Genomic DNA, 18423 nt, shown 5'->3' with positions numbered 1-18423 from the left:
ACTTTCAAATAGTATTTCTTACATTCTATGAAAATGGACAAAACCTTATTTCTACCACTATGAATTTGGTTAAAAAACATTCTAAAAGTGTTTTTCAAGTCCCAGGTAACATTTTCCAACTTAGAAACTTTCTAGGTTTTGTGGGAATTCTTAAAGAGCCAAGGCCACGTAGTGAGTGATCCCGATACCCTGAGCCTTGTTACTGTAAATTAAGAAGATTTTTGGCAGGCATAAGCAAGGTCAATTGTCTTGTTAGGCCTCTGTAATTTTCCACTGAAAACATGCAGAGAATGATCTCTGCCAAGGTTGTAGTTTCCCACTGTATTTTTAGAGTAAGGTATTTAATCGCAATTATAACAAGTTGTAAACATTAGTTCTATAAACGATAGTTACCTCTAGACTAACCAATTAGAGCTCAGTATCCAAGGCTGTTACATAAGGGAGTAAGGGTATAAGAAGAGCACTGTATCTAATAAAGTTTGGCAATCATTAGGTCATATTGATCGTCTCCACGTTGTCCGTGACTCCTGTGTATACAAGGTTTCCGTTAAAAATATTGTCATACAGAAAATACCTTTACAAATAAATAAGAATTAGGTTGATAAGGTAGTCATGGATGACAAAGGATCTATTAGTGCAAGTATAAAACACAGTCTTCCATCATTATGGGAAATAAGAAAGGAATATTTTTCTTGCTGTGAAACATTATGCCTGGTACTGTGAATTCAATGCTAATAGTCAAATAAGAAAAATACTTTTAAAAGCTCATTATGAAATTCACTGTACCCATCTCTGTAAATGAATTTCTTTTCTGTGCTTTCCATTTGCATTCATGTCATGGTTTATGCACAGCTGGCAAAGAGAACCACACAGCCACTCGCTCACTACCTGCATCCCCACTCCTACCCTTGCTCCCGAAGGGATGGGAAGAAGAATTCAGAGTATTTAACTCCCATGAGTTGAGATAAGAACAGTCCGTAACTAAGGTATAACACAAAACACTACTGCTACCACCAATAATAATAATGATAAGAGAAATAACAAAGGAAGAGAATACAACCGCTCCTCAACCAATGACTGATACCCAGCCCGACCCAAGCACTGATGTAGCTCTTCCGGGTAGCTCCCCTCAGTTCATATGCTGGGCATGGTGTGCCATGGCATGGAATACACTTTGGCTAATTTGGGTCAGGTATCCTGTCTCTGCTTCCTTTTGGTTTCCCCTCCTCCCTGGCAGATCATGAGACTCAGAAAGTCCTTGTTCAGAGTAAATATTATTTAGCAGCAACTAAAAACATCGGTGTTATTAGTGCTGTTCCCAGGCTGAAAGTCAAAAACAGCACTGCACCAGCTACTGAGACTGAGAAAAATTATTGCAACTGATGAACTCAGGACAGTCCTCTAATTGAAATTAATGTCTTTGAAAAACGTTTAGGAAAAATACATATTTATGTTTGTGTTTAAACTGTGGTTATTTTAGACATTTACATTTTTCTAAGTAACAGATAAATCTAGTTTTTACTTTCAAAATGCAAATTTTTTTCTATAATGAATATTTACAACTAGTTGTATAAATTCCCTCTCAGTAATTATATATGGATGATTCAATCTGGCTCAGCAGAGACTTATTTCAGAACAGTAGGCTAATACTGCTTAAACACCTAAACGCTGATTTGAGGTCTATATAGATATGCCAGTTATAATGTTCAGCTTGTCACTTTAGTAACTTAAGTATTATACCACGTGGCTGCTTAATTCTTTAGAATTTCTATGCTGCTTATATCCAGCATACTCACTAAATCCTGATACTGGTGGGAATCACTAAATAATGATACTGGTGAGAATCACTAAATGCTGATACTGAAGTCAAGATGTTTCCAAGCTGCTTGGTGTCCTACTTCATCATAAGTCCTGAGAGCACTGTAAAATGAGTGACTTCACTCAAGTCAGACTAACCGTATCACACATCATACAAGAGGTGGCTGTTCCTGAGACGTCAATATGTTCTGTATGTGCCTTATTTATAGCATTGGAATAAGCTTTCTTATTCAGCATCTGAAATACTTGTTTTTATATCTTACACTCTGCATAGGTCAGAGAAGGAACTAGGATCTATCCGCTATTGTTACACATGCTCTGTAACAACCGGTTTATTTGGTGACTTATTTAGTTTCTCCTGTAAAGGACAAAAAAAAGAAGTTCCTTATACACAAGGGATATCAAACCACAGAGGCAAAGAAATAAGCTGTAGGGCAGTACTGAGTTCATGACTTGCCCTGGTGATTAATCTATAAAGTACTCTCCTGGAATGACAAATATGTTCTACTGCTAACTAAGAATTTAAAGCAGGGAGTTAATTCATTGAATATTTTACATTGCTTTGTTAGCTCATTCAGTATTTCTGTTTTATTCCATTCCAGCTAATTCTTCATAGTCTAGCAGAGTGAGGTTAGCCCCAAGCAGTGCGGTTGAAAGTTACATGGTATTTCTTGGCTTTCAAACGAGCGGTTCACCCCCCATCCCTCTTTTGATATTATATATACATATATATACACATATATTATATGTATTATATTATATATATATATAGATATATATACACATACATATACATATATATATATAGTTTGAGAAGCCTGAATTCCAAGTCCTTAGTCCACATGAAGTAGTGACAGAACTTAAAAGCAGCTCTTCTCGTGAGATTAGGCTTACATTTCCAACTGTTCGACATTCTGGGAGCTGTCTCTCTCCTTTTCATTTTGTGAGAATGGCCTAGTTCAGCCTCCTGACTTCCAAAGAGGGTTTAGGATCAATGATCCTGAGTAAAATACCTGTCACCAGCCTAGAGTCCAGTGCATTTTATGGAACTGCATACAGAGTAGAATGGCTCTAAAGACACAGTGGTCCAAGCTGGAGGGAAGAGGAGGCAAATATGGGTGACATGGGCCAGAAAAAAACAAGGTGTAGTAAATATAATCGTAGAATCATAGAACAGTTAGGGTGGGAAAGGACCTTAACATCATCTAGTCCCAACACCCCAACCCCCCGCCATGGGCAGGGTCACCTCACACTAAACCATGTCACCCAAGGCTCTGTCTAACCTGGCCTTGAACAGCACCAGGGAGCATTCACAACTTCCCTAGGCAACCCATTCCAGTGCCCCACCACCCTTACAGTAAAAAACTTCCTCCTTACATCAGATCTAGACTTCCCCTGTTGAAGTTAGGTATGTGAACTTCTGCCTCTGAAAGGTCACTGTTAGTGCTGTGCTGATCCTGAGCTTCTATAAGAGACCTGGCCCAGCTGCAGTAATGCTCTTGAGTCCTGACCATGCCACAACACAGCAGAATTTGTGATGTGCACCTCCCTTGAGTGTTTCTATTGGCTGGTTTTCAAACCTGATAAATATCTGTTTGTTGACTTTGTGACTTCCTTTAATGGTCTCTTCAAGGGTGGTTATGGTATTTATTGGGTACCAAAAAATTAGAAGCTCCAACTCTTGCAATATTTAATGGCTATTTTATTAATTTAAGCATTTCACTTTGAATGGTGACTAAAATATAAATATAGTGCCTAAAATGTTTTTTTTCCTTTTTTTAATTTGCATGCTCTTGTGTTAAGCAGCATAGAATCATAGACTGGTTTATGTTGGAAGGGACCTTAAAGGATCTGAATTTTTCTTTCTTCTTCAATGCTGCAGGTGCACACATTCAATTTCTGAATTTCTCTACTGAAGCAAATCACGATTTCCTTGAAATTCAGAATGGGCCTTACCACACCAGCTCTATGATTGGACAGTTTAGTGGAATGGAACTTCCATCACCCTTGCTTAGTACTACTCATGAAACGCTTGTCCATTTTTACAGTGACCACTCAGAAAACAGGCAAGGATTTAAGTTGATGTACCAAGGTAAGTAGGGACTAGTATATGAACTCTGTGGTTAAATAGGAAAAATAAAAAGTTTAATTTTTTAAAATGTTGCAGATAGAGGAAATAGCATTTTTAAAACTGTTTAATCCAGGTGTTGAACGTTTTTTCAACTGAAATTGTGTTGAATTGGAGTCTTTATTTTACTGACATAAAAATCTGTGGCTAAAGTGATGTCCTTTGCCAAAGGTTGCGAAGTTGATAGCCCTTTCCATCCCATTAAGGTGTACTGTTACTGGACAATACTGCTAATATTCACTATTTTGTTTATTTTTTCTTCTTTGTTGTTTGCCTTTCAGTAAGTAAGTCATATGTCAAATTAATCTTAGTCTGATTTGCTTGGATGACAGGATTTAGGCTGTTGTGATGTCTGACTGTAATACTTGTTGATATGCTTCTGTTATGCAATTTTGAAAGCATTGGCAAATTTCTGTCAGATTTCACAGTTCCTAGAAATATATGAAAAGCGCTATTAGTAACATGGATGAGAGAGTCCTGAAATGGTGCCCTATTGAGAGGAAAGGTATGGCATTACTCCACAGATACCAGTGCGGTTTGGCTTGTTGGCTACCCAATTGGAATATTCCTTGTCATAAGTCATTTTAATACATACTGTGTCTTGCCTAACTGCTATTCATGTGACACAAATGTGTGAGGGAGATAAAATATGAAAAGTTGGCATGGGCGTCACATGCAAAATCTTCTATGGCCAAAAGGAAGCATATCATACATAGAAAGCTGAGAATTTCTTTTTAGTCAGTAAAGTTGTCCAAGTCAGTTAACACAGAACAAAATCATAAACAATGTAGTTGAAATTGTCATGCAAAACCTTCCTCCAGTCTACCTCATTTTTTTCTGTATTTTGTTCACCTTCTTGGTGCTCTTATGGAGCTAACACCACCAGCTTCTGTCTTTTTCCTGTAGAACTGGAGAGACAGCCATCAGCATCACAAGCTCTTTGCTGGGAAACATGATGTTCATGATAGGTATTTTTTACTTTTCAGTCTTGAGTTCCACTTCAGTTATTTATTTTTACATTTTTCTTACCACAGTCATCTTCTTTCTTTCTGGTGTCCACCCAAACTTTGAAAGTTGTTTTCCCCACCTTCAGTTACTATAAAGGTTAAGCAGTGACTGCCGGGGCTTGACAGGCCTTTAGTGTACATTGTAGTTGCAGAGCATAACCTAAAACATGTTAGATAGTAGTCACTTGCCTGCTAGCAGTTGTTAAAATGAACTAAGACCAGCTCAGGACAAGGTAAATTCAGACATGCTGAATTCTCTGAAATCTTGCAGTGTAAGGTACATAAATGCGTAAAGCCTAATCACATTTTACCCTGACATAAAACTTCTATATTTTGTTACAAGGGCTTGGGAATGCAAATAAAGTAAAGTAATCCAGAAAAGGCTTAATCATTTTAGTGTCTGCTTATATGAATGTAGTGCCCAGTTGTCGGTAAACAGAAAATGTATCAATATTATGTAGATATATGGCAATATACATTAAAACAAACAGCCTTTGTTCACTTGCTGACAAAGCAAGTTACTGAATTCATCCATGCTCCAGGCCAGGTAAACCTAATAGTTGCTACACCAAAAAAGACCCAGTAATAACTTACATGATTTCCAAGAAGCATATTTCAAAAAATATCTAATCTCTCAGGGCATCTGAAACAGGTATCTGAAATAAAAGTGAATAAATAATCATCAGGAATAAGTAAAGATTGTATGTAAAACTGGAGCGTATATACTAGTGCAAGTAGATGTAACACACACAAACTAAATTCTGCAAAGAAAACAAATTTATATTAAATATTTAAAAAAATAAGTTTTATCAGTTCTTTTGATTTTGACCACTTCTGCCATTTCTATAGAAATGAATTTGTAAAACAAAGCAGATGGATCTGAGGACCTGACATCTTTATATATTTAATAGATATTTTTTCAGACTGCTTCTAATGGTTTCCATTTTAGCATGTCCTAATATACTGTAATTGGGGAAAAAAGTTCCATAAATAAAAAAGCATTGTGTTTCTAAAAATGAAATTAACATGATGTAGCTTTAAAAAAAGTTGAGTAGGCAAAAAGAGTCCATAGTTGCAGTCACAATCACCAAACCCATTCTAGTTTCTTAATGAATGTTTTGCATATCACCTGCTACAAGCTCAGGAATGTTGTATCCCAACTAGAAAGAAGTGCAGCAGGAGATTAGGAGAAATTCTTAGATGGATAAGGAGCTGCTGAGGAAACTTAGAGGGAAAAAAGAGGCTTATGAAAGGTGGAAGCAAGGACAGGCAGCCTGGGAAGAATACAGGGATGCTGTCTGGGAAGCTAGGGACCATGTTAGTAAAGCTAGGAACCATGTTAGTAAAGCTAAGGCCCAGTTAGAGTTAAACTTGGCTAGGGATGTTGAAGATAACAGGAAGAGATTCTATAGGTACTTTGCAAATAAAAGACAGACTAGGGACAAAGTGGGCCCTCTCCAGAAGCTATTAGGAGAATTGGCTACCCTGGATTTGGAGAAGGCTGAGATTCTGAATGACTTCTTTGCCTTGGTCTTCACTGGCAAAGGTTCTGACCACACCACCCAAGTCTTGGAAGGCAGACGCAGGGACTGTGAGAATTATGACACTAGGGCCACTATATGAGAGGATCTGGTTTGAGACTATCTTAAAAATCTGAACATACACAAGTCCATGGGACCTGATGAAATCCATCTGCAGGCCGTGAAGGAGCTGGCAATTGAAGTCGCTAAGCCACTATCCATCATATTTGAAAAGTCATGGCAGTCAGGTGAAGTTCCTGATGACTGGAAAAAGGGAAATATAACCCCAATTTTCAAGAAGGGGAAAATGGATGACCCAGGGAATTACAGACCAGTCAGTCTCACCTGTGTGCCTGCCAAAATCTTGGAGCAGATTCTCCTGGAAGGCATGCTAGGGCACATGAAAAACTACAAGGTGCTTGGTGACAGGAAAAAGGGGAAATCCTGCCTGACCAATTTAGTGGCCTTCCATGATGGGGCTACAAAAGTGATGGACAGGGGTAAAGCAGTTGACATCATCTACCTGGACTTGTGCAAAGCTTTCGACACTGTCCCACATAACATCCTTGTCTCTGAATTGCAGAGACATCAATTTGATAGATGGACCTCTCGGTGGATAAAGAACTGGCTGGGTGGCCACACACAGAGTCGTGGTCAATGGCTTAATAGCCAGTTGGAAACCAGTAACGAGTGGTGTCCTTCAGGGATCGGTGTTGGGACCTGTCTTGTTCAACATCTTTGTTGGTGACATGGACAGTGGGATTGAGTGCGCCCTCAGCAAGTTTGCTGATGACACCAAGTGACATGCTGGAGGGAAGGAATACTATCCAGAGGGACCTTGACACCCTCGTGAGGTGGGCTGATGCCAACCTTATGAAGTTTAACCATGACAAGTGCAAGGTCCTACACCTGGGTGGGAGCAATCCCAGTCACAGCTACAGGTTGGGCAGAGAAGAGATTCAGAGCAGCACTGCAGAGAAGGTATTGGAGGTGTTGGTTGGTGAGAAACTTAACATGAGGTGGCTTCAATGTGTGCTCGCAGCCCAGACAGCCAACCGTATCCTGGGCTACATCAAAAGGAGCGTGACCAACAGGTCAAAGGAGGTGATCCTGCCCCTCTACTCCACTCTTGTGAGACCTCACTTGGAGTATTGTGTGCAGTTCTGGTGTCCTCAACATAAAAAGGACATGGAACAAGTCCAGAGGAGGGCCACGAGGATGATCAGGGAACTGGAGCACCTTCTGTATGAAGACAGTCTGAGAAAGTTGTGGCTGTTCATCCTGGAGAAGAGAAAGCTGCATGGAGACCTCATAGCAGCCTTCCAGTATCTGAAGGGGGCCTATAAGGAGGCCTATATGGAATTAGGGACTGTAGTGATAGGACAAGGGGTAACGGTTTAAGACTTGAACAAGGGAAGTTTAGATTGGAAGGAAGAAGTTCTTTACTGTGAGGGTGGTGAGGGTACTGGAATTTGTTGCCCAGGGAAGCTGTGAATGCCCCATCCCTGGGATTGTTCAAGGCCAGGTTGGACAGAGCCTTGAGTGACACGGTTTAGTGTGAGGTGTCCCTGCCCATGGCAGGGGCGTTGGAACTAGATGATCTTAAGGTCCTTTCCAGCCCTAAGTATTCCATGATACTATGATTCTATATTAGGAAGTGCCCACACAACTGCATGGCTTAATGCATTAAATTTACATTGAATTTCAGATTAAATTTGTCCTTTTACTGAATGGTGCTAGACTTGGTTCAATTCAAGGACTTCTTTTTTCCTGTACTAGCTAGAATGCAAGTTGTGGCATTAAGGTAGCACACTTTCTTTGCAAGGTAGGTGCCTTTTTATAAAGATACTAGCCTAAAGCTAAAGGGAGATTGTTAATAGGTATGCTTATTCAAGCAAACTTCCATATAATAAAAAATTAAGTTTTCTAGGGATCTTAGTATTTTATGAAGGATAAGGCTTTTTGATAACCCCTCATCTCAGGGGAAAGCAAACAATATGAATATTGTATAGTGAATGATAGAATTAATAAAGCTATTTCTCAGTTTTTCTACTGAGTTGCTGAAGACAGAAAAGTACCTACAAAATTGAAGCTTAATATAGCCTGGGATTGTACTCTGGGCACATTATTTTTGGGAGGAAGAAAAGTGCATGCACGCTGAGAAAAGGAAAACATTTGCTTCCCATGCTTGCAAGCAGCTAGTGCTGCTTCTAAAGCACTGCCTGTGAATTCTTATAGCACAACATTTGAATATATAACCTAAATCACCTAGGTAATGCATATTTCTGAATGCAGGAAAAAGCTTTGTCTCCTTAGCACAACCCTACAGAAGATACAGCTCTCAGTACCATTGCTGGCCAGCTGCTTGTTGTTTTATGCTCTGATGTTTTCATGTTTTTGTTATCACTTCAGCCTTCCAATTGCAATATGTAAGCAATGGTATATATTCAGTTATGAAGTCTCCTACGTTGGAGATATTGAAGGCCCACCTGGACAAGTTCCTGTGCGATGTACTCTAGGTTACCCTGCTCTTGCAGGGGTTTTGGACTAGATGATCTTTTGAGATCCCTTCCAACCCTCGGGATTCTGTGATTCTGTGATCAGACTGAGTTACTGGATTTGTGTGTGTTGGAAAAACCTTTAATTTCACCTGTGGCAAGAAGGAAATTAATACCAGTTACTTGTTGAACTATCTGAAACAGTTAAGATAAATTTAATTAGGTAGCACTATTATATATTTGTAGGATAATGAGAGGACTTTAAAAGTGCCTGAATTTTAAAATAGCAAGATTAATTTTAATTACACTTTTTCTGTTGTTGAAATAAATATCATAGAATCATAGATTGTACTCTTTAATTAAAAGCAAACAAACAAAAAGGCATTGAAAAGGGGTTGCTTTTGTTCTCACTGCTGTGTTTTTAATACTTACAAAAAGCAGCAAAGGCAGGAAGCAACCAGAAATACTTAGACGAACATTTCTAAACTGCATTTGACTGGTAATCTTGAGGTTGTGTGACTGTCGAATCTCAGTATCTGAGATGTAAACAGCCTATGCACACTAGGTCTGAGGAGAAGAATAGTCACACAAGTTTGATTGACAAGCCAAGTTGGCTAATTACAGACTCGGGATACTCTGGATACAGCTGTAATGACTCAAAATATATGCTAGTCAGAATAAATAAATAGTGTTTATGGACCCTGAGAGATTCATATCATGATTTAGTACACAGAAGAATATAGTTAGTCTAATAACTATTAAGACATATTTGTGGTTTTTAACCCCTGGTTATATTGTTTACTGTTACCTCAAACTTTTAGTATTTCTGGAACATCTTTTTACCACATAGCTTTCCCTTTAGGACAAGGGCTTCTTTGAGGGAAGCAGATAAAATGCTTTATTTGTACTATTTTAGTGCTATTTTTATTTGTACTCTTTTTAGTACAAATAAAACATTTTATCTGCCTCCCTCAAAGAAGCCCTGCTGACTTCCATTACTGAGGGAATCCTATTACTGGAACTCTGAAAGCGTGTTCAGTCTATTCTGAATTCTAGTGTAGTGTACAGCTGAGTATGAGGTAAGAATCTTAACCTGTTGGACTGGGAGAGCAACATGTTCCAGAAAACATAAAAACATTCTAATTGCACTCCCTTTCTCCCACAGGCACGGTCATGCACATACACAACATGATTTGAACATGTTAAATCTGATGACCTTTATTCAGCAAAAAGACAATTATGATGGAGCTTCTGAGTCAATTCTTCAAAAGGTCTTGTGAGAAAGTATAACATATATTAACAGGCCAGGTGTTCTCCAAAACCCGACAAATAAAGGTTACTAGCTTGACAAATCTTTCCCTAGATGTACAAAAGCTGAAACGTGGAAATCTGTCACTTTAGGATTAAGTGGAAGTACAGCTTCATTAGGTACATTCATGTGAAGGATAGCTTTTCTACCTTTTGCCAAAAAGCTAGTCCAGACTCTTCTCTTGAAAATTTTTCACAGTGAGAATGATCAGCTGTTGGAATAATCTCCCTGGGGAAGTGGTGGACTCTCCAACATTGGACATTTTCAAGATTCGGTGGGACAGGGTCTTGTCTAGACTGTGCTTTTGCCAAGAAAGATAGAACTAGATGATCCTTGAGGTCCCTTCCAACCTGGTATGGTACAATTTGTTTAAAAGATGGAAAGAGAATTTTTATCAAGGCCTTTAGTGACAAGAGAAGTCATGACATAATCGCCATCACAGAAATGTGGTGGAACAGTTCACATAATTGGAGTGTTTCAGTGTATCACTACAGGCTCTTCAGAAGGGAAAGGCAAGGAAAAAGACGTAGTGGGGATTGCATTGTATGTCAGGGAGTGCATCAACTGCCTTGAACTCAGTGTTGTGAGTGGGAAGGCTGAATGTTTGTGGGTGAAGATCAGGGGGAAGCCCAACCAAGTAGATATCCTGGTAGGAATCTGTTATAGACCACCTAGACAGGATGAAGCTATGGATAAAGTGTTTTTCAAGCAACTGGGAGAAGTTTCAAGATTGCTTGCCCATGTTCTCGTGAGAGACTTCAACCTGACAGATATCTGCTGGTAGCACAGTAGAGCAGAGAAGAAACAAGGAAGTTCTTGGAGGATGTGGAAAGTAACTGCCTAACCCAGCTGGTTAGTGAGCCAACTAGGGGAGATGCCTGGCTTGATTTGTGGTTCACAGACAGAGGATTGGTGGGTGATGTGATGGTTGGAGGCCGTCATGGGCAAAGCGATCACAAAATGATTTGAATTTTCAGTCTTTGGAGAAGTCAGGAAGGTCAACAAAACCTTCACCTTAGACTTCTGGAGAGCTGACTATGGCCTGTTTAGGATGCTGGTTAGCAGAATTCCTTGCAAAACATTATTGAAGAACTAAAGGGTCCAGGAATGCTGGACGCTCTTCAAGAATGAAATCCTTAAGGTGCAGGAGCAGGCAGTCACTGTGTTCCAGAACTCAAACAGCTGGGGAAGACCAGCCTGACTGAACAGGAAGCTACTGCTTGAACTCAGGAAAAAAGAGAATTTATCACTTGTGAAAGAAGGGACCGCATGAAAAGTACAATTTTAAGTTATATAGGGAAAAAGTTAGAAAGGCAAAGGCACAGCTGGAAGTAAAACTATCCACTACCAGAAAAAATAATAAAAAGTACTTTTACAAAAATATTAACCATAAAAGGAGGACCAAGGAGAACCTCCATCCTCTACTGGGAGAAACCTGCTGACTGAGGATGAGGAAAAGGCTGAGGTATTTAATGCTGCCTTTGCCTCAATCTTTAATAGTCACACCAGCCACCCTCAGGGTACCCAGTTCCTTGAGTTGTATAGCAGAGATGGGGAGCTGATTGAAGTCCCCATAATTCAGGAAGAAATACTAAGCAAGTTCCTGCTCCACTTAGACATGCACAAGTCTATAGGGCTGGATGGGTTACACCCAGAGGTGCTGAAGGAGCTAGCAGAGGAGCATGCCAAGCCACTCTTCACAATTTATTAGCAGTCCTGGTTTAGTGGACAGGTCCCAGAGGATTGGAGGTTGGCCAACAGGACACCTCTGTGCAAAAAGGGCAGGAAGGATGTGGGAAACTACAGGTCTGTCAGGCTGACCTCAGTGTTGGGGAATGTCATGGAGCCAATGATCCTAAGTGTGATCATAAAGCAAGTGCTGGAAAATGGGAGGATCAAGCCCAGTCAGCATGGGTTCATGAAAGGCAGGTCCTGCTTGACCAGTGTGATCTCCTTCTACAATAAGGTGACTCACCTGGTTGATGAGGGAAGGCTGTGAACATTGTGTATGTAGTACAAGTAAAGTAAAGCATTTGACACTGTCTCTCACAGCATTCTCCTAGAGAAACTGTCTGCTCATGGCCTTGATAGGTGTATTCTTTATTGGGTTGGAAACTGGCTGATGGCTGAGTCCAAAAACTGGGGATAAATGGCATCACTTCTAGTTGGCAACCAGTCACTAGGGATGTCCGTCAGGGCTTGGTGTTAGGGCCAGTATTGTTTAATATCTTCATTGATGATCTGGACGAGGGGATTGAGTGCACCCTCAGTAAATCTGCGGACGACACCAAGTTGGGTGGGAGAGTTGATCTGCTGAAGGATAGGAAGGCTCTGCAGAGGGATCTGGACAGGCTGGATCAATGGGTTCTGGCCAGCAGCAGGAGGTTCAGCAAGGCAATGTACCAGGTCCTGCATTTGGGCCACAACAACCCCTGCAGTGTTACACACTTGGGAAAGAGAGGCTGGAAAGCTGCTCGGCAGAAAAGGATGAACCCATGCTAGTCTAATCTGGTCTGAGAAGTGAAATTTTTTCCTGAGTCTACAGTTATACACAGCATGATACTGGAGAAATGTGAAGTAAGACTAAATGAAAGGTTTAAGCAACCTTAATTGTGAGTTTTCCTAAGATGTGTTTGTATGTTCAACTCTGCTAATACAATTCTTCTGTAAAGGAATTATTTCTATGTTGAAGTGTTACAGATGTGTGGCCCTTTGCAAAGGCAACGTCATCCTAGTGTTAATGTAAGAAGGAAAATACACGTGAATTTAAAACAGGATAGTGGGTGATCAATTATGTTACTTTCATTATCTTCTTAACAGTGGAAGATATGCTACATGAAGAAATGCTGAATGTCAGTATGAGATAATTTTAAAATTCAAGTATTTGACTGCTGCTGGCATTGGAATTAAATGTTTTCTCAGGTTTCCTTTACATTGAGCTTCATTTCAGCCTCTCACTAGAGGGTGTTTTTTTTTTTTCTACTGTGAAACAGTATATCATTTTTTAAAGCTCAGTACCAAACAAGGCTTTGGGCATGACACTCATAAAAACAACTTTCTTTTTGAGATATGACATCAGGATTTGTGGATAATATTTGATAGTGGTGACTGAATAACAAATTGCTCTTTTAAATCAGGTATAGTCACTGTGTATATCAAAAAAACACATGTATAAATAATATTTATATTAAAACTGTAAAGTGCATTTCCTGAGTGGCCTGTAAATCATAGTATCACAGTCAGATGGAGCACCTGACTTAGAGTTACACCAATAATTTACGAGTCATCTATAGGATTTATATCAGAACTCATAGAGAGTATCTTCACATTTTACACTTAAAAAACCTCCAAACACAACAAAACCCCCCCAAACCACCCTGTGCTCTGCTCTGTGAAAGCAAGTGTTTTCACCCCTGACTGACTGACCTTCAAACTTACAATAATCTGCTTTAGGCAGGGGTTCTATTCTTACTAAAAGAAGTACCAGAACCCTGTCATACGAAAGGAGAAAAGCATGCATCTCTGAATAAACAGTAGCTAGAAATCTAAAAGGTAGGGTTTGTTTTTTGTTTTTTTTTTTGTTTTTTTTTCCATTAACAATCCAGGGGACTTTAAGGAATGTTGTGCAAATTAGGGGGACAGAGAGATGTTGATGTTCTTTTCGGGTTTCTTATAGCAACTCAGCCATTCTTGTCTTATATTCACATGTAGATCAGTGAGGTGGTTTTTTTTGTTAAATTAATTTTTAAGACTAGCTTAAGAAATCTGAGACCATATTAAATATATTTAAAATTTAACCTCTGTATACCGTGTTGCAAAATATTAACGAATGAGGAAGGATATTTTTCATTCCTATTCATCTCCTCAAAAGGTTGTGTAATCAAAGTTTTAAAGTTCAAGTTCTTACTATTGTTATTCCAAAACACTGTCACTGTAACTATTGGGCAAGGTAGTGCTGCACCTTGTCAAATAAATCTATGAGATCCTCTGACCCTCCAGAATGATCTTCTGTTGTATTTTTAATATAATTCACTAAGTAACTTTTTAATAATTTAATTAATTTTTTAATTTAATATATTAATATTAATGTCCTGAACTTTTAGATAATCTGTCTAGTATTCTATTTTATATAAAGATGTTGATAATAATATTATCTGTAGTAGTACTGTATGAATAATGATGGCAGTACTAATAATGGCATTAAAAATTAATGAGCCGTTACTAGATTCAGCACAAAATTTTAATGGACCATAATTAAGGTAGAATAAAGCTTTTTGTATTTCCTTTCCCTTAGCGATTCATTCTGACTTTTAAGTTTTGATATTCTTTTCTTAGCTTTTTAGAAGGGGAGTCTGACTTGGGGAGGATTTCAGGTATTTCTGGTACATCAACATCTCTTCCTGCTTTGCACTGTTACAGCCATGGGTATCTGGATTCACTGAACAAAGTGGAGGAAAGAAGAATGTCTTTTAAAAAGAAATCTATTTGTTTTGTAGCATGACTGTAATCAGGAATGACTAAAGAAATCTCATGACAGTAGCTATATTTCAGTGACGTAATTAAGTACAAACTTCATTTTAAGTAAGCACTTAAGAGCACCTAAGTTATATGTTTAGCTTAATCTTGTTGAAATATCTTGCTTAAATAATCTAATGAAAAAATAGCAAGTATATACTTCTAGGGTAAATATGTCCATATTGTAATGATTAGCTTTTAAAAAATAATACTTTGTTCAAGAATATGTTCTTCATCTCTTGCTGTATTTTTAGAGCTTGGGCTTAATGGCACATGTTAATATAAAGTACACTGGTATTACTGCTCTTACTTGAACTTTCTTATATTCTGAGAGAAATATTTCATGACTGTAAATGGAATGCTTACAGCAAGTTAGACATTCACCTTCTCAGTAATTATTTCTTAAACTGCAGTTACTTGGTGTCTACAACTTCTCTGTGAGAGATTGTGAATGATTCTACATAACATTTTTATAAAACTTTCTTTTTTTTATTTCTGTGGAACTATTATTTAAATATTCTAAGGAAACACAGCTTCAATATAGAAAAGTGTAGTTTTAAATGATATTTGCATCTTAGTAAAGGTTATTAATGAAAACTCATGAATTTTTATCGCACTATTTTGTATGAATAAAGGTATTTAAAAACATAAACTCTAACATTAAATGTGGTGAATATTTTTTTTCCTATAGCCATATACATAGAAGGATCCTTTTCCTTGGTAAACTTTCCTAGATCTAATTGTCTGTGACTTTATAATCTTTCATTAATTCTTTTCTTTTTTTTTTTTTGCTAGGTGATTGTTTTTGTACAACTGAATTTATATTTAAAAATCCAGCAGATTGTGAAAATCTTGTATTTCATAAAATTTTAATGAATGAATGACTTTGTTTATGACCATATAGTTTAAATGTGAAAACACACTTAAACAATTTCTGTGATCAGTTGTGCGCTAATTTATTGTTGAAGTCATTGTACTATTTAATTGATACAGGTAATGAGCAAGTTGGAATAATGCCAGTCAAATAAATCTGAGACACCATAGTAATTTATATGCGTATCTTCAATTTGAAATGCTTGATTTTCTATCTCATGCTTATAGTGCTGCAAAACTGCATTTTTTGTTGTCGTGTGGTTACATCCATTCCTAGTAGATGACATGACAGATGAACAGTATATGAATATTGTCAGAAAAAGATAGTGTTTCAAGTTCTTATTAACTGTTTATTGTGTAAGTATACTTGCATGTTAATGAAATCAAAATTTTGTTCACATTTTGGAAATTGTGTCTGTGGTAATTCAATAGATATGCATTTTTAGAAAATATAATTTAATTTCAGGCAGCATGGAAAAAAATCCTAAATATTTTTTTCTATTTTTTAGTTGGAATTAGTTACACTTTTCTTGTATATCAGGATAGAAAAAAAGGTATTTTAAGAATTTTGTGATAATTTTCCATCTTGAGAGTCTTAGCAGGAAAGTGGCCACCTATTAAATTTGGTCACTTATTAGTAAATTATTAGTATTACTGTGTGCAGCTTTTTCAGACTTAACAAATTTAATCTGAATGTAAATAAAGTTCTTGAAAAAGTTTGATGTACTCATGAAATTATGAAACTTAGTGACATACTTACTAAGTAATCCAACTTACTTATTAAATAAATTAATTCTGTGTATCTTGGTTAAAAAATGTTATTTTGTTGTGAAACAACTTCTTAGATCTTAGGTATTAGCTCTGAACCTAGAAGTGTATTTAAAAATAAACAATAATTTATATAATATTCTAATCTGAAGATTCAACATAAATTACTAAACCACAATATTCCATCTTTGTGTCCTGCACTAAAAGTTTCTTTGATTCTAAATTTCTGTTGTAGATGGTAATTTATTCAATTTCACATTTTAATTTTTCCTGTGTTTTCTTTGTAGTGCTAATTTTTTCATTACTTTATCAAGATCGGGATTGTCCTAATTGATTATTTGCTTCCTGTTATGTGTTAATCACTTTTTAACTGGAGTTTGGCACTCTGTTGTTTACCTGTTACAGAATGTATTATGGAATTTATTTTACTTCCTGTGATGAGAGCTGCCTAAGCAGTAAAAAATACTTCTGTTCTCTTCCAGCATACGAGTTACAAAATTGCCCTGATCCTCCTCCCTTTTTGAATGGCTATATAGTCAACTCAGATTACAGTGTGGGGCAGTCAGTATCATTTGAATGCTATCCTGGATATGTTTTGAGGGGTCAGCCTGTTCTCACATGCCAACATGGAATCAACAGAAATTGGAACTATCATTTCCCCAGATGCGAAGGTAACTTTCTGGTGGTACCTTTACTTCAGAACTCACAATACTTCCTGATTTTTGTTTACTTGTTTGTGTGTGTATATGTCACATGGCTTTTTGCTGAAGAACTGTACTTTTATTTTAATCTGTAGTGTAATCAGCTGAAGTCAGAATAATATGTGCTTTTATAAATCATAAATATTTTATGGATCATGTTCCTTAGTAGTGATTTATTGTTCATCTTAACATTTGCCATTTCCATTGATTGTGGGAATTCATGATACTGCCAGAAATTATTTTAAACTCCATGTGATTTGGTTTTTTCCTTTTTTTTTTTTTTTTTGGGACAAAGGGAGCGATGTACGATGTAACATACAGAATTTTCTATTGTAAAGCTTTTACTTGGACTTTTTGGACTTTTATCTAGAAAATACATATGTACAAGTGAAATTCCTGATGTTCCTTTAGATCTTTAGAAACTTTGACAAAGTCTTGTATGGGATATTATGTCAAAACTAGCAGCCAGTGAGTAGAACTGGTGTCCTAGGTAATCATAGAATCATAGAATAGTTAGGGTTGGAAAGGACCTTAAGATCATCTAGTTCCAACCCCCCTGCTGAGATAAAAAATAGATTGAAATAAATTATTTCCATCATAACTAGAGACTAATGGCACTGCAAGTTTTTACTGAAGAAGGTGTGTTCAATATATTTGACAGCGATCCTGAAAGATGAGAGAGATGCTTCCCTACAAAAAACACCCAATGGCTTTTAGGTTAGTCAAATGAGAAAAGGCTGTGAGGAATTCAAATGAGATTTAACTGAGTTACAAGTATGAGTTGTGAAAAAAAACTGTCAGAGAAAGGTCAGTCATTCTTCTTCAGGACAAACTACTAGAGGTTAGAAATAATTTTTACAGTGGGACAGATTAACACAGTGTTTTCTACTTTGGATTCTTCTGTGTGACCTCAGGATTTGAGTATTGTTGGAAGCCATAATTACACTAGATGGACTACAGGTTTGCTTCAGCACTTCAATTCCTTTCTTCCCAAATTAAGATTTTAGTACTGTGAAAAATAACTTTGATTTTTATTTTTTTGTAATTATTTCTCAGACAGATATTCTCCTGACAGCTTAAATATATTGCTCTGCAGCATGAACATGTGTTTCGTACATGTACTTGGGAAAGGATATTTGTATTATTTCCTTGCGTTGTCTTGTAAGACTAATGTTACAAGAATCCATAAAATTTAAGTTCTAGTCATATAATACTTAATGTAAATTACCATAAATCGTTCATAAATCTAGGAAAGTGAGTACGTAGAAAAGGTTGAAAGTATTGCA

General features: G+C 37.4%; 1 protein-coding gene across 1 annotated transcript in view; it reads left to right on the top strand.

Moving 5' to 3' along the window:
- Positions 1-18423, top strand: part of CSMD1 (CUB and Sushi multiple domains 1) — a 1105213-nt gene that overhangs the window by 972026 nt on the left and 114764 nt on the right. Inside the window, exons 41-42 of the mRNA XM_013130058.2 lie at positions 3701-3910; positions 16919-17107. Of these exons, the coding sequence (XP_012985512.2) occupies positions 3701-3910; positions 16919-17107 (399 nt within the window). The remainder of the gene's footprint in view (positions 1-3700; positions 3911-16918; positions 17108-18423) is intronic.

The sequence above is a fragment of the Melopsittacus undulatus genome, chromosome 3 (assembly GCF_012275295.1).
Source record: "Melopsittacus undulatus isolate bMelUnd1 chromosome 3, bMelUnd1.mat.Z, whole genome shotgun sequence".
NCBI lineage: Eukaryota > Metazoa > Chordata > Aves > Psittaciformes > Psittaculidae > Melopsittacus > Melopsittacus undulatus.
Note: the sequence above shows the minus strand (reverse complement) of the source record. Positions and strands in the feature narration are given on the sequence as shown.